Source organism: Thermobia domestica, chromosome 8 (genome assembly GCF_964235325.1).
Source record: "Thermobia domestica chromosome 8, izTheDome1.hap1.1, whole genome shotgun sequence".
Lineage (NCBI taxonomy): Eukaryota > Metazoa > Arthropoda > Insecta > Zygentoma > Lepismatidae > Thermobia > Thermobia domestica.
Genome location: NC_137461.1, coordinates 159,174,304 through 159,191,477, shown reverse-complemented (window position 1 = coordinate 159,191,477; position 17,174 = coordinate 159,174,304). Strand labels below are relative to the sequence as shown.

General features: G+C 34.9%; 1 protein-coding gene across 2 annotated transcripts in view; it reads left to right on the top strand.

Moving 5' to 3' along the window:
• Positions 1-17,174, top strand: part of LOC145693312 (clavesin-1-like) — a 208,184-nt gene that overhangs the window by 162,037 nt on the left and 28,973 nt on the right. For both annotated transcript variants that reach the window (XM_081769186.1, XM_081769183.1), the window contains exon 6: positions 554-664. In XM_081769186.1, coding sequence (XP_081625312.1) covers positions 554-664 — 111 coding nt within the window. The remainder of the gene's footprint in view (positions 1-553; positions 665-17,174) is intronic.

Below are 17,174 nucleotides of genomic sequence, written 5' to 3'. Positions count from 1 at the left end.
TCAAACAGGAACGAAACCTTAGATTGTTTTATGCTCTGTAATTTCTTTTTCCTCGGGCATACTGTATCAGCTATTCCTAGTAATAATGGCGAACACAACAAATGCTTGTTTCCTGAAACTGCACTCGTGAATGGTCAAAACAATTGTAAATTTACTTCTAAGGGGAAGAACAACAATCTCCACAAACTATGTATACATGCTGAACAGTTTGGTATTACTCGAACAGCTCAAATATAATTTCCGAGCGTTTAGATTGTATGTAAGTGTTGTTGAATTCGCCCTCACAACCTGGCACACCTAATATCAAATATGTAAGCTGGATTGAACATTAAGTTGGTATAAGTAAATAAAGACAGGAATATAGAAATGTAAGACGAAGAAGTAAGTGAGCACAATGAAGTATTACCAACACAGTTCTGGGCAAATCTGCTTTGTTCTTCCAAAAAGTATTATATTTACTATGCAGACATTTTAGTTAATTTTTCGAATTGTAAGTAAATAATAACAATAATTTTTTGTATAAGTGATTAAATAACTTAATTTATTTTTCCAGTCCTGTTTTCCGATGAGGTTCCATGCGTTCCATGTAGTAAACCAACCAATGATCTTTGAGATGATCTATGCAATGTTCAGGCCGTTGCTGGACCAAAAGATGAAAGACAGAGTAAGTAATTATCAAAGTCTTGAATAAGTTGTCATTCTTTATAAAACCCAAGCTTTATTTTTATACGTTCATTACATGAAACTCTTAGCTAGTAGATATCTGGGAACAAACTACAATTCAGTATTTGTAATCTGAAAGAAGTAAGTACGTCTGAAAGAAAAAAAATAGCATATTACCGCCGAAAGTTTCTTTGTTCCTGTTAAAAAGAACAGAACAGAACAAGCCAATTTAGGGAATACTGTTGCATATAAAATAAATGAAAAGACATGCGAAAACCCAAACATCTGTGTGATTGGCGGGAAGATGCTAGGAATTTCTCTCCTGACAAAAATTTATACCCTCTGGGGAATAAAATTGTCATCCCTGGCAAGAATTATTTTATGGACAATAGACGATTTTTTCGAAGAATTTATTTATTTAAAAGTATCAAGGTACATAGGCACAAGCCAGTAACATACCTTCTTAAGGATTTTTAGGATTTTAGACTTGTGGGTTTTCGGTATCTATGGTCATTTAGCTCGTCACGTATGAGGCATGACATCTCTCGGCGAGCACACTATCTGGGGAAAGGAAGGAAGCGGCCTGGGACCTATAAGTTGAGTACCACCCCGGCATTTGCCTAGTGTGAATGAGAAAAATCCAGGAAAACCTCATTGAGGATGGCTGGCCTGAGAAAGCTTTTTACACTCTTTCTTTCGAGTGACCCCACTGGGAATCGAAGATATCTTATTAACTTACATAATTAGTGATAATCTGAATATTAGAATAAAAAAATAGAAGATAAAATTGAAATGCAAAATAAAAAAAGTAATAATATAAATATAATTTTTAAAACACGAAAAATGGAAAAAGGGAAGAAGTATGTACACTTTTTCAATTTATATTTGCGCGAGTATGATTTTCAAAGTCCCTTAAAATTGTAACTTTGGCAAACAACTCATTCTGAGTGAGAGGAGGAGAAGGAATGAAAAAAAGAAACAAGACTTAAGAACACAACTCACAATTTGCTGTTTGAAATTCTCAATTCCTCTTTTGTTACTTAACATAATGATACTTTTAGTACAAAACAGTACCTTAGCATTAACGCAAAAAATATTGTTAAAGAAAACACACACGCTTTTACACGAAAAAGAAAAAAAGATCGTAATACAAAGTATTGATAGTTCGTTCTCTATCAATACAACTGAAGAAGCGTTCTCTAGTTGTTGCGATAACCATGCGTGTTAAGTAGTCTACTTTTGTGTTGAAGCAATACTTCTGAACCTGGTTCGAATCCCACTGGATGCTTTTATTTTTTTATTTTGCAATTTTTCGGTTATTCTTGCCTATACTTTTATAGTATATGTATTACAAGGAGGGGATGGACAACTTTCTAATTTATCCAAAAATAAGGTGTCCAGGCGTAAAATCTTTTCTGTGCATTCCAATGTGATTCCTTCTTAGTGAAAATCACTTGCATCGATCCATTATATTTTCGTAAACCTGTAAATAAATCCACAGTTCTAGTATTCAGGAAATCACTGTCAGACCTAATACCTGCACTACCAGAACGCAGTTTATATTATTATTATTATTAAGTATGGAATAGAAAAAGGATTTGAGGATGCTACATTTGGTGAGACAGTTCCAGTTTGTCTCCTCCCAGTTTGTTCTTACACCTATGGACTTTATGTTGTCTTGATGTGTCAGAACCATTTTAGATATATTTTCACAACGATCTTGCATTTTTTCACTTAAACGTCTTAATAGTTCTCAATAGTATCACTGTTTGCCATAGTCTATTTCACAAGAATGCACTCAGTTTCATAAAACATTGGCCATCACCGTACTCCGAACGATTTCACATGAGTATTTTGCGAGTGGAGATATGAGGTGTGTTCTCTGCTACTTTCAAATGGGTTTTGTTTCAGATTCAAAGTTGTGGATATATGCCATACAACGAATTAGATTTTTTGTAAAACCTGGTTGTATCCTCTTTATAAAAATAAATGATGTACTCAAAATTGAGCACTCTTCCACATTTTCCTATAGAAATGTTTGTCTGAGAAGAAATTAAAATGAGTTGAGGCCATACTGGGACACTATTCAGTATACCTTGGATTCTGCGTAGGGTGATGTTTCATCTTCGAGGGGAAAGTACACCTAGAGAGAACAATGAACTCGCTGCCGACTGTATTCAGCATTCAGATTTGAGAACTTGTCTCGTCAATATTTTCCTCATTCTTCCACATATTTGTATCTTCAAGACTTCATCAGAAGATGCTGTAACTTGATACAAAATGCCTTTAATTTCTATAGCACACCAATGGTTTTGATTCTGCAATGCTATGTCATGGATAAAATGAATGATGTTTTCTGGCTCAGTATTATTGAAGGTGCACCGCTGCAAAGTTCATTAACAATTAACGTCTGACGTTTTAGAAATCTGCTACTCAAAGTATCATAGTAGCAATAAAAAGTTACACGGTTCCTCAACGATTAACACATATCAAGATAAATTTTTAAGGTGAGTATCCAAGACCTACCCCAAAACAGCTCGGTTTTCTCCTCGTGTTGCTTGGTCATGCCTATTCACAAGTCCATTCTGTCTGCGGGGTTTGGAGCAAAATTCAATTGTGTGGACGGTGTGCTAATTACAAGGGGGATAAGGGAGAAATCCCTTTTGATAATAATGGATTTATGCTATAATTAAAGGAGATTTCCTCATCATCTCCCTTGTAATCACACACTGTTTACAAATATAGGCACAAAGCGTCAAGAATACTTTTTGCACAACAACTGTGGTAACGATAATATAATTCGTGATATCAATATATTTACAGAATAGGTTATTTTTTGTTGCTAGAAAACCTAAAACATTGAAAGGTTTTTAAACTGATTTGAACATTTCTATTGTTTTATGCATTATAAACATATCTTGAATTAATATTTACTTATAGTTACAAATGGCTACTTTGTTATTTAAGGCAAAAGAAAATGTTGACACGAGCAGGAATCGAACCCGGGACCCTTTGCACGTGAGTCACAGTTGCTCCTCACTCTGCCACTACGTGCCTTGCTAAATTGACGCGTCGTATCATATATGCGGCGGGTCGGAATCTTTAAGACGCATTTTCTCTCCTATTTCTGGCTATTGTGCTCCCTCAGTTTGTAATATGAACACTTTAAATGTGCACTACTGCCTCGCGAAAGATAGTCCCAAAGTTAATTTACCTAAATCTGCTCTCCCCTTGTAATATGGAACCTGTTCTTGAAACGCTGAATCCATACGAAAGAGTTTCCTCGATCTATTCCAGTTTTTGATCCAAGAGGATCACAATTAAAATCGGAAGTTCTATAAATTTCCAAAGATTCCAGTTTTTCTATAAAGGTAAGTACAGAAATAGAACTTTTTTCTTCGATACTGAGTCCACGTATCAAGTTTGTTTTAATTCGAATTGTTCTGCTGCCATGTAAAAGGAAGCGGTTGCTACTGAACATATACCAAGTACTATATTGTAATGTTATTATTATTATTGGATATTATTATTATTATTATTATTATTATTATTATTATTATTATTATTATTATTATTATTATTATTATTATTATTCCTTTGTAAAGGTAGCACAAAAAATAATCATGATGGTTACAGAATTCTCACTTACACCATTGACATTACAATTTAATTTTGCTCCGAACCCCACAGACAGAATGGACTTGTGAATAGGCATGACCAAGGAACACGAGGAGAAAACCGAGCTGTTATTGGGTACCTATATTGGGTACTCACCTCAAAAATCCATCTTGATGTGTGTTAAACGTTGAGGAACCATGCAACTTTTAATGCTACTGTGAGAATTGGAGATTTCTAAAAGGTCAGACGTTCATTGTTAATGAATTTCGCTGCGGTGCACCTTCAATAATACTGAGCCAGAAAAAAATCATTCATGTTATCCATGACATAGTATTGCAGAATCAAAACCTTTGATGTGCTATAGAAATTAATGGCATTTTGTATCAGAAGTTACATCATCATCGGTTGAAGTCTTGAAGATACAAATATGTGGCAGAACATGAGGAAAATATTGACGAGACAAGTTCTCAAATCTGAATACTGAGCACAGCCGGCACCGAGTTCGGTGTTCTTTCTAGGCGTTCTCTCGAAGATGAAACATCGCCCTGCGTAGGATCTAAGATATATCAAATGATGTCCCAGTATGGCCACAACTTATTTCGATTTCTCCTCAAACTTTTCTATAGGAAAACGTGGAAGAGTGCTCACTTTTGAGCACAACATTTATCTTTATAAAGAGGATACAACCAAGAAAAAAAATCGTAATTCAGAGTATGGCTTACATCCACTACTTTGTAGTGATGTCAACCGGTTCGACTTGAGCCCTGAGCCAACAGCTCTAGCAGATTCGATTGGAATGATTCATTTACTCGGCTCAGGTGGGCCATCGGCTCAAGCCGACTCGGTTGCGATGAGCTACCGTCTTGGTTTGACTCGGCTCAGATGAGCCATCGACTATAGCCGGCTCGGTTCGGCACGGCTCAGGTGACCTATCGGCTCAGTTCGACTCGGCTCATGTAAGCCACTGGCTCGAACCAGTTCGGTTGGAATGAACCGTCGGCTCTGTTCGGCTCAAGCCGGCTCGGTTGGGATGAGCCATCGACTCGGTTCAGTTCGGCCCAACTGATCCGAGAGCTTCAGTCGGTCCGGTTCGGTGAGCTGTTGGTTCGGCTCACTTCTCGGCATGCGCGACGACTATTTGGGTGCTCCGGGGCTCCAGCACCCACATAAACAATCTTGTTGGTACGCCGTACCCACAAGATTTTTAGTTTGATAGAAACAGAATAAAATAAATATTTCTCACTTGCCATTATCAAAATATAATAAGCAATTAAAACATTAAGATGGAAGTTAAAATTTCTAACCTCTAAAACCTAATTTTTCAAATGTGTTTGTGTAGTAAAAGCAACCAAGCAACACACTCCCCCACTCCTTGCCTGTCTCTGGCTTAGTCAAAGGCAGTCCTCCAATTAAAAAAAGGCACTATATTGTGAATAGAATCGAGCACAGCCTTTATGACAGTGTTCATAAAAGATTTTAACTGAAAGGAAATCAATTGAAAAATATTGAGACTTCCCTGGAAACATATAACACATCCCTCCATTTATATGCACCAACATAAATTTTGGGAAGTCGGCGCCGTTGCTTCTCAGTACGGCTCGGTGCTGACTGAGCCGTGAGCCGAGTCGCTCGAGCAATTGATGACACTACTACTTTTAACCTGAGACCGATTTGAAAGCAATAAAGAACACACCTCATCTTCACTCGCAAAATACTCATGTGAAATTTTTCGGGGTAAGGTGATGGCCAATGTTTCATGAAACTGAGGGCATTCTTGTGAGATAGACTCTAGCAAACGGTTATACTATTGAGAGCTATTAAGACGTTTAAGTGAAAGAATGTGAGATCGCTGTGAAAACCTCTCTAAAATGGTCTTGATACACCAAGACAACATAAAGTCCATAGGTGTAACAACAAACTGGGAGGAAATAATGTTGTCTCACCAAATTTAGTACCCTTATACTTTTTTTCTATTCGCTACTGAATAATAATAATAATAATAATAATAATAATAATAATAATAATAATTATTATTATTATTATTTATTATTTATTTATTTATTTATTTATTGTAGATGATAAAGACCACAGCCGAGGCCAAAATGGTCATATATACAATAATATACAATAAAATATTACGAGAAAAATACAAACAAAACAAGAAGAAATTAAAAATACATCAAGTCATCACGACCAAATACAAAAAAAAGTAAATAAAAATTTTACACTTAAGTTTGATACAAACTAAATTATAAAATAAAATTACAACATAACCTCAATTAAATAACTATTAAATTAAACAGGATGTATTATTAAGAATTTAAATATATTGAACGTAATAAAAATAAACAAATTAGAAAAAGATTTATAATAATACACATGGACAAATATAAACAATGTAAATAAAAGAAAAACAATGAAAATTCAATAGACAATATACCAAACCATGTCGAATTTTGTATATTTATTAAATAAAACATTCCAAGTATTGTTTTTTAAGTATTGTAAAATTCGGATCAAAGAAATCAATTTTAAGATATTTTTTATTTATATTGTCAACACTAGTAAATAGTGGAGAACCAACCAATTGATTATTACATAATATGGAACGGTAAACCCTAGACTTATACACGGGAACTTTGATATATAAATATTCAATTAAATTCACTCTAGCATGTATTATACCATGAATAAATTTGATTTGCCTTAAATTTCGCCGAACTTCAAGAACTAGTAAATCCAGTTTAGCAAGAATCTCCCTATTAGTCATATCGTATAATTTAAATTTATATTTTAACCAGGCCAAGAAAGAAATCTGGACTGACTCCAGAGCTTGAGTGATGCTAGTAAGATTGCAATCCCAGATTAAACTAGCAAATTCCAAATGGGATCGAACATACGCACAATATAAGATTTTACATGTTGCAATGTCTTAAAAATCTCTAGCAACCCATTTGATGAGTCCCAGATTCCTTCTAGCCTTGGAAACCATGGTAGAAACATGATGATCAAATAGTAACTTAGAATCCATCATAACACACAAGTCTTTGTTGATTGAAACAGGTTGAATTGTATGCTGATTTATTGAGTATGAAAAATACGATATATTCGTTTTCCTAGAGAACGATATAATTTTTTTGTTCATGTTCAAGGGAAAACATTTTGTACGGACCATTGATAAACTGAATTAATATCGGCTTGTAGTTTAAGTTAATCCTGATTACTTACTATTTTTGAAAATATCTTCAGATCATCCGCGTACAGTGAAAAAGGACATTTCAAATGATTACCAATATCATTTACATAAATTAAAAATAATAATGGACCCAAGTTGGATCCTTGAGGAACACCCGAAGAAATCTTGTACACAGATGACTTACAACCAATATATCTAACTACAAATTTACGATCAAACAAGTAGGAAGCGAACCAATGTATCAAAGATTTAGGAATTTCAAAGGAATGAAGTTTCTTAAGAAGCATATGATGGGATATTTTATCAAAGGCTTTAGCAAAGTCAAAATAGATAGTATCCACTTGACCACGATTATGCACAACAGGAGAAACCAATGTCAAAAATTTATTCAAATTTAGTTCAATTCAAGAATAGAAATAGGTCTATAATCAGTTACGAACCTTCCATCAGTTTTCGGAATTGGAGTTACAACAACAGTTTTCTATACATTAGGATAGAAATGAGATGCTAAACTCCAATTAAACAATGATGTCAAAATTGGTGCAATTATTTCAGATATACCTTTAATTATAAAAACCGGAATTAGATCAAGACCTACAGAAGCTTTAACATTTAAAGACTTAATAACATCAATTACCTGTTTAGTAGAAAAGAATATTTGATCACTACAGAATTGACTGGCCCTAAAAGTCACATTATCGTCATTCACATTAATATCATCTTTATGATAAACAGCTACAAATTATTTGGCCATAGCTTCAGATATCAGTTGAGGATCAGAGAGAGATTCGTCGTCAACTAATATTGCCTTATGTCCATCTTTAGCATTTATTTTATTATTCGTATACTTCCAAAATCTTTTAGGATTATTTTTTAAACTATTCTCAATTTTATTATAATATTTAGTTTTATCAATAATAAGTTGCTTCTTAAAATCAGAGCAAAATTTAGAGAATACATGATAATCTTGAAGAGATTGGGTTCTTTTATACTTCTTATGAGCATTATTCCTTTTTTCAAGCAAGTAAATTAAATTACGAGAATACCATCTCGGATATTTAGAAATTGATTTGGTTACTAAAGGAACATTATTCCTAATTGCATTCAATATAACATGATTAATATTTTGAGCAACAATATCAATATCTGGATTCAAGAAAATATTGGCCCAAGGAAACCCTTGGACTTCTTTATATAAAGAAAGATAATCACCCTTTTGATATAACAAAAAACTATCACTTGGTATCTCCTGTATTAGAGATAATAATTTAACAGTAATCGCAATCGGATCGTGATACTGATCTGGTGCAACCAAAGATACTACAGAATTATTAGATTGAACATAGGTGTTGTACAAAATTAAATCAAGACCAGACGCCCCTGAAACAACGTTCAAGTTCATATCATCTAGAAAATTAAATAGAATTTTAGCCTTGGTTTTAGAATAATAGTTTATATAATTTGAAAGATTTCTATTCGTCCAGTCAACTTTGGATATATTAAAATCACCAATAACTACTTCATAGTTCAAAAAGTTCACTTTGGAAACAATATAATTAAGATAATTCGTAAAACTTGTAACTGAATAAGTTGGATGAAAATAACAGCATGCAACTAATAATTTTTTCCCATTAGACGTATCAATCTCAATCCAAACACACTCAATTTCAGATTCCAAGTCAAATCTCCTTTGACAATTTATATTTGTTTTAACTGTTAGCAAAACACCACCACCTCTGCTACACTGATCAGTAATATAATTCCTATCGGAGCGAAAACATTTATAAGTTTCAGGAAAATAATCATCAGTATGTTGTTTATGATTAAACCATTACTCAGTTACAGCAATAATATCAAAAGAACAGTCGACAACAGAAGAAAAAATATATTACTTTTTGTTCTAAATCCTCGAACATTTTGATACAAAATATGGACTTCCATATTGAACTAGTTCTTGTTATTAACATTATTTATTTGATTTTCAGAATTAGTTGTTAAAAGTTTGCCATAAAACGGACCGATTAATATGCCACTGGGCCAAATCCCAAAGTCAGATTCAAACACTTCAACATGAAAAGAGGTATAAGTGTCATATTTAGTTTTTAATCTAGTACATTTGACATAGGTTACATTTCTATCACTCACAATAGACTCAACATCACTTTCTTTTACTGATGGAACAAATCTAGTAACAAATAATGCCCTTTTTCTACTTTTAGCAACCAAATCAATTTTATCAGAACCACTACCAGAAGTCAACTTACGTTGATTTTTATGTAAGCCAGTACTGAAATTCCCTCTATTATCTGTCTCTCTTGATCTTTTGTTCTCTAATCTCCTTTTGTTACGTGAAATAACTTGAACCCTTGATCTTTGTTCGCATCAAACTCAACTTCTTCCTGATTAGAGTCTACAAATTGTATATTCTCATTTCTAGTTAATTCTGGGAAATGATCAGGATCACTTATATCAACAACCTTAGGATTTTTACGAGAAGGTTCTACTGATACATTCCTCAAACAATTACAGGATTTATTCACAAGTAATTCATTAAGTTTTTCATTTTGAGACCTTAATTGCACTATTTCCTCTTTCAAATTTTCAAATTTCCCTAGAAATACTCTCTTCAGATCATTCAGTTTATTTTCAAAAATTTTCTCCAAAGAATCTTCAAAGTTTGACTTTCCAAAATCTCCAAAGTTACCATCTTTATGAGATATTTCAGAAACCCGTTCGCTCTGTGTACAATTATTACATAAAAATTCAGATAGCTGAATGGCACTACTGTCCATTTTCGAATATGATTCAACGCATGCAAAATGGCACTTAATTAAGTATTACATTTGATGGACTTTTGTCTACCATAAATGGGCTGACTACAAAAAGGACAATTCTCGCCAGTAGGAGCCATAATATATTGTCTATTGAATAGGTTATGTATTCACATGCAAATATACAAGACAATTCTACACATTACTGGCTCTAATGTGGGAACTAAAAGAAATTAAACAAAATGAACAAAATTACACAAAGTTACACAATATTCACAAAAATTCGCTTCTCGACCTACATTAGGATCTAAAAAAGAAAAGACCACACGACCCAGTCTACAAAGTGAGATGTATATAGAGAAAAGATAGTAGTTCCTTTTTAGCCACTGGGAGCCCTTCTGCGACACACTTCCCACCATAAAGGTAGAAAGGCCGACTTACTGCCCACAGTGTTACCAGCCCAACCACGAGGAGGCAGGGCACTACCCTCGGAAGAGAGATTGAGAAGGTCGTGGGCAGGGACAGTCACTCATAGATGGAAATTGGCCAGAAAAGAAAGGAAGACCTTAAAGAAATGAACGACCACGGGGCCAAATAATAATAATAATAATAATAATAATAATAATAATAATAATAATAATAATAATAATATATTTGATTTTGAGTTTAGCGCCGCTGTCAGCAGTGCGGCTATACGAGACGTGAACCTATAGTTTAACGTAGTCTCCGAACCACATGCGCTCCCGCCGGGAATCGGACCCGGGTCTCCCACGCCAAAGACGCGTATAATAATAATAATAATAATAATAATAATAATAATAATAATAATAATAATAATAATAATAATAATATGAACTGCGTTCTGATGAAGGAGGTATTACGGCTGACAATGATCTCCTGGACACTAGAACTTCGGATTTATTTTCAGATTTACGAAAATCTTACAGATAGATGCAAGAAGTGATTTGCACTAAGGAGGAATCACATTGGGATATATAGAAAAGGTTTTACTCCTGTACACCTTCTTACTTTTGGATACATTAGAAAGTTGTCCATCACTTTCGTGTAATACATATACTATAAAAGTGTACGGCAGGAATAACTGAAAAGTTACAAAATGAAAAAAAGCATCGAGTGGGATTCGAACCATGTTCAAAAGTACTAAATTCACGCAGGAAGTAAGAATTTAGCACACATGGCTATCGAAACAATTGCGAAGTTTCATTCCAATTTTATGGATAGAGAACGGACTTCTTACCAACTCTCCTTTTTTAAATGATTGGGGTTCGATTGGAGCGTCCCTTCAGCATTGAGGGTATATGGGCTTTTTTTAAATTAATTTTGTGGTCGAAAAGCGTGCATGCTTTACCTACAACCAAGTTTTCTGCACTTACCAAGCACTTACCAAGTATACCATTACACTAAATTACAAAAAGAGAACTGACTATTTCAAACAGCAAACCGTGAACTGTGTTCGTAAATCTCGTTATTATTTTCCTATGACTTTCCCATACCATTACATCGCATACGTTGTTGCCAAACCTACAATTTAAAGGAATAGAAAAATTCGGGCATGCAATTATATCTGGAGAAGTGTACAAAATACATATCTACATGCAATTGAGTTATCAAAGACATAATGATGCACAACCATTATAAATTATTTCATAGGAAAGTTTAATGAATTTAACTTCATGCATAATGAATAGAGTAACTGCACTATACGAACATAATCACTCATTAAATTTGTAACTTGAAACAATGTGTTCTATTCTGTAATCCAACAGCCTTGTGGCTCAAGCGTGTACGTTGTGGTTTCGTGTTCGACACCATTGGGAGTTTTGACTTCAATATGAGATCGAGCAATGGTTCGGATCTCACTTTAAGCCGTAGGCTCTATCTGATGTAGGCTTGGTGCTCAAAAATTCCAACCAATTGTAATTAGGCACCTCTCTGATCACAAGAGTCGGACTAATGAGATCGAAGTTCATATTAATTAAGGTAGTTATTTTTTTATTATTATCGTCTTTTTCTTCCTTAAAATATGAACCTTTTTTCGAATGTTTCTAACAATATATCTAGTAATACGGTATATTTCTACGTTCTGACGTTTATAATATTTGGTCTAGGAATTAATTCGTGCGGTTGGTACGCACACATTGAAGCTGTAGTACAAACACAAAATACATAAATACCTTAAGAAAAATATTGGCCATCGCTAGCCACCACTTTCGCCCATCTGTCAGGCAATGTACGGATTCCGTGGCGAAAGAAGTCCTCATCCTTGGAAGCGATCGAGTCAGAGACCCATGTTTCGATATTTTCTGAAGAAGTAAACCGCTGTCCAATCAAATCGTTGTTCATGCAATCGAACAAGTAGTAGTCCGAAGGAGCAACGTCTGGTGAATACGGCGGGTGGGGTAAAACTTCCCATCCGACATTTTCTAAATAGGTTTTGACCGGTTTTGCGACATGTGGGCGAGCGTTATCATGTTGAACAATAAGTTTATCATGTCTGTTCTCCCATTCTGGTCGTGTTTTGGCCAGAGCTTGCTTCAAACGCATTAATTGTCGTCGATAACGTTCTCCATTCATAGTTTCACCCGGTTGCAGCAGCTCATAGTACACCACACCTTTCATATCCCACCATATGCACAGCATAACCTTTGCACAGTGAATATCTCGTTTTGGTTGTGATGGACCTGGTTCACCTGGTTTCACCCAGGCCTTTTTTCGTTTAGGGTTCTCGTAATGGATCCACTTCTCATCACCCGTAATAATTCGATGCAGAAACCCCTTTCTGCTCTGTCGTTGAAGCAGCAATTCGCAAATGGTTTTTCGTCTTTCAACGTCTCTGTCTTTCAATTCATGTGGAACCCAATGTGACATCTTTTGAATCATTCCCATGGCTTTCAAGCGTTTGGAGACTGTTGTTTGATCAACGTCTAATGCTGCTGCAAGTTGTTCCTGCGTTTGACACGAATCCTGCTCGAGCAATGCTGTCAATTCTTCGTCTTGAAATTTTTTTGGCTGTCCAGCTCGCTCTTGGTCTGCCAAGCCGAAATCACCACTTCTAAACCGTGCAAACAACTTCTGACACGTTCGCTCAGCTAGAGCATGGTCACCATACACTTCCACCAAAATACGATGACTTTCAGTCGCACTTTTCTGCATGTTAAAGTAATGCAGCAGGACAACCCGCAAAAACACTTTATCAGGCACAAATTGCGCGATGTTCATTTAACTACAAACTGGTGTTGTTGACGCTTTAATCCACTGCCCTATACTACGAACGATACGCGATGACAGGGGTTTGCAACACATGTGTGGATACACGGAACTGTGGGACGCTCCGTTCGTTGCGCCATCTCTTGTCCACCCGCACGAATTAATTCCTAGACCAAATAGTTGTAGACAAACACTGTATCCGTCGGTTTTCTGGAGTCTTTCCCGTTTCCTCTCATCTTGCTCATTATGCCATTATCATGAGTGTTGCTCACAAAACGAGACGAGAAATAAAGTTTTCTCGTCTCGTTCTGTAAGTTTATGCACAAAATTTATTCCTTGATCCACCCCCCCTAAATTTTATCTACAAGTTATCAGAATCCTTCCGCGTCACAAGATGTCCATGAAGGGTGTGATATAACATTTTAATCATATTTGTTATTGGAGTGTATTGTGTAATGAGTTGCTTGTCTTTCAACGATGATAAAAGCTCTTCATTATGTTCGTACAATTATTTTATCAGTTTTTATACTATGAAATATATAAAACTAAATCAGTATTTGAGATCATAAACAGGTGAATCAGTATTTCTCACGAGATTCGAGAAATTTCTCGTCTCTTCTCGAGAAAGAGAGTAGAATTATCATGTTTCTCGTCTCGTGGGCAACACTGATTATCATCCATCTCATCATCACCGTCTCTTTTAGTCTCTGTGCATATCCGTGGAACGTTAAACCAAAAAGAAGAAAGGAAGGAGAATAAAAAAAGGAAAAATGGTTGTTATAGTGAAGGCGTTATCTTGAAATAAAACAATAAATTGCCTAAATTTGAGTCAAGTTGACTGGAGTTAACCACCTTGACTTAATAAGTTTTAGATTGTTGTAGTTTCACCTTATGAATGATGAGATTGCCTGCTTTTACTCAGGACTAAATTAAATGTTTTGCCGCTCCTCACTGCGATGTACAAAATATTAACACAATAGAAAATACTTCTGTTTCAACATGTTTTATACATTTTAATGAATAATATGGTAATAGGGTGTAACACGCAGCAGCACAATAGCGCTATGCGCCCGCCCTTATGCATCTCTATTGTAAGTACAACGTTAAAATTTCACTCGTTTTCAACCATCAACGATTCAAGCTAATATATTCCTTAAAGAAATTATTTCTTTCAGGGCTTTAAGTCTGCCTTTAATCATGTTTATTATTAACTTCTGTAGTTTTTTTGACTTGCTAATTAAGTTTTCGCTCAACGTTCCCTCTAGTCCCGCGCATCTTGAACCCAATGGTAAATCTAGCCCTGATCATGCTTAAAAATAACTATTCGTAGAGATGGATAACCATTTTTTAAGCATAACCATACACTTATCAGAAATGTATAGCTGCTTGCCGTACTTCACTTGTCTGGCATCTTGTGTACGCACAAAATTGAGTTCGAATAATTTTAGGTGACGTTAACAATAATCAAAATACTTTCTAATAAACTAATAGTTGATATTTGAGTGTATGATAATGTATTTAAACAATACAACAACTACCACATTCGGGAGGAGAACCTTTAATTTGTACAACTCGTCGAACATTTTAAACAAAATATCAACTTCTCTTTAGAGAGAGATTGAGTTACTTATGATCAGAAACGGCTACAGGATTTTTTCCAAAAGGGGGCGGGGGGCTGGCGCCCGACACCAAGTGAAGTTAGAAATATACACATTGATACATATAATACTTTATGTAAAACAACCATTTTGACGCACATTGCATCATTTTATTTACTAGAGTAAATACATTAAATACTGTAGTGGGTGAGAAGGAAATTAATATTTTTGTCATGTATTTCGAAGAAGAAATGCAATTGCCCTCCTTTGACCTTACTGTGAGCGTCTATGCCTCTGATTATTGTAAGATATTACCTGTTTGGAAAATTATGATTACAAGAAATAAGAATAACTAATACTACATGTGGGATAGAAAGAAGAAAATGAAAATTATCGTTGAGTGTAGCGTTTAGCCACTAGAACAGCAGGAAAGGTAAATGAAAATTGATTTAAGAGGATTTTTTGATAATAGTGTAGATGACACACGAATAACTTATTTACACCATCATCCGAAACTGATTACAAATTTTAACTTTAATTAAAACATGAGAAACCTATATCTTTAATGTGCAAATTTTCATTTCAGACAAGGTAGTGCCCTCCTATATCAGAATTAGTCTCACACAGTTACTTCGAATAATAATTGATAATTTAGTTTCAATTATTTGTAATCATTTCACAATGACTGTCGATCATTTCTGTGCTAAACAAGTATAGATTTATTAAGAAGGTATATAGATCTATATCAAGTTACAAAGTTTGGGGAAGGGTCCAGACCGCTGGACGCCCCGCGTGGGTGCACTCCGACGAGAGTAAGAACAAGTGTAGTATCATCTGATATGATGTTAGAAGGAAATCTGTTCAAGGACGGCGATTGAGCAGTGGTGCTATCCTAATATTTTAACAACCGCTTCTCTGTATATATATATATATATATATATATATATATATATATATATATATATATATATATATAGATAGATAGATAGATAGATAGATAGATAGATAGATAGATAGATAGATATAGATATAGATAGATAGATATAGATATAGATAGATAGATAGATATAGATATAGATAGATATGAATATAGATATATAGAAGGGTAGATCAAACCCCCCACGATTTTGAAAAAAATTAACCGGGGTTTCTTGTCCCTAGATCAGTTTTGTTCCATTTCATGAGTTAATACTTTGTGCAAAATTTTAGCAAAACTTACGAATATTAGCAACATTTTATATTACCAGTGTCAAAGACTCGAAGTATGTTTTAAAAAAATTGAAGTGCAAATTTGATAAGTAAAAGAATTTATTGAAAGGATTACACAAATTTTCACATTTTAACAATATATTTTAAAAATTATATCTCATTTACCGTAACGTAATCTAAACTGTCTGACAAAGATATTTCACAGCTAACACGTGACAACTAGTCTTTTCGTAGTCGTTTGCGCAAACTTGGGCTGTCTTTTCTATTCTGTTCAACCACTTGCAGAATGTTTTGGAAATGTTCCTCTTGTTCTGCTGAAGAAAAAAAATCCGCAGTCAGCTTGATTCCACGTTCTGCACAGCTATTGATAACATTCACGGCACTGATATTGAGAAGTAAGTTTTGAAGTAGCCAGCCTGCAACTTCGTCACCGAGGAAGTCATCTTAGAGTTTCAGGGTGTGAAATGTAAACTAGGAGTCTGGTCCAACCAAATCGGCTAGAGATGTAGTATTGGTAATTTATTCAGGAAACCGAGGTTTTCCAAATCCTGTTCCATAACGTTCATTTGAATTTGGTAGGGGAGTAGCAGGTTTCACAGCTAAGAGTCTACTGGCAAGAGAACATTTCTGTTCGAAGGGCAGCGCGCTGCTGAAAAGACTCAGAGAAACCATCTCTGATGTTAAATACCACAAGTGCCGTTGAAATGCACGTATCGCACTCTCAGAAATTAATGGATTTATGTCCTTGTACAGCAGTAGATTTTGATAGAGCTTCAAATCGTTCCATGGAGCATCAACTGCAGAGTCGCACGTCATCCACCACACACTGTACACATGGGTAACAAATATGACAAAGTCTCTAAGCTTTGTAAACTGTGGTTGAGAAATGAT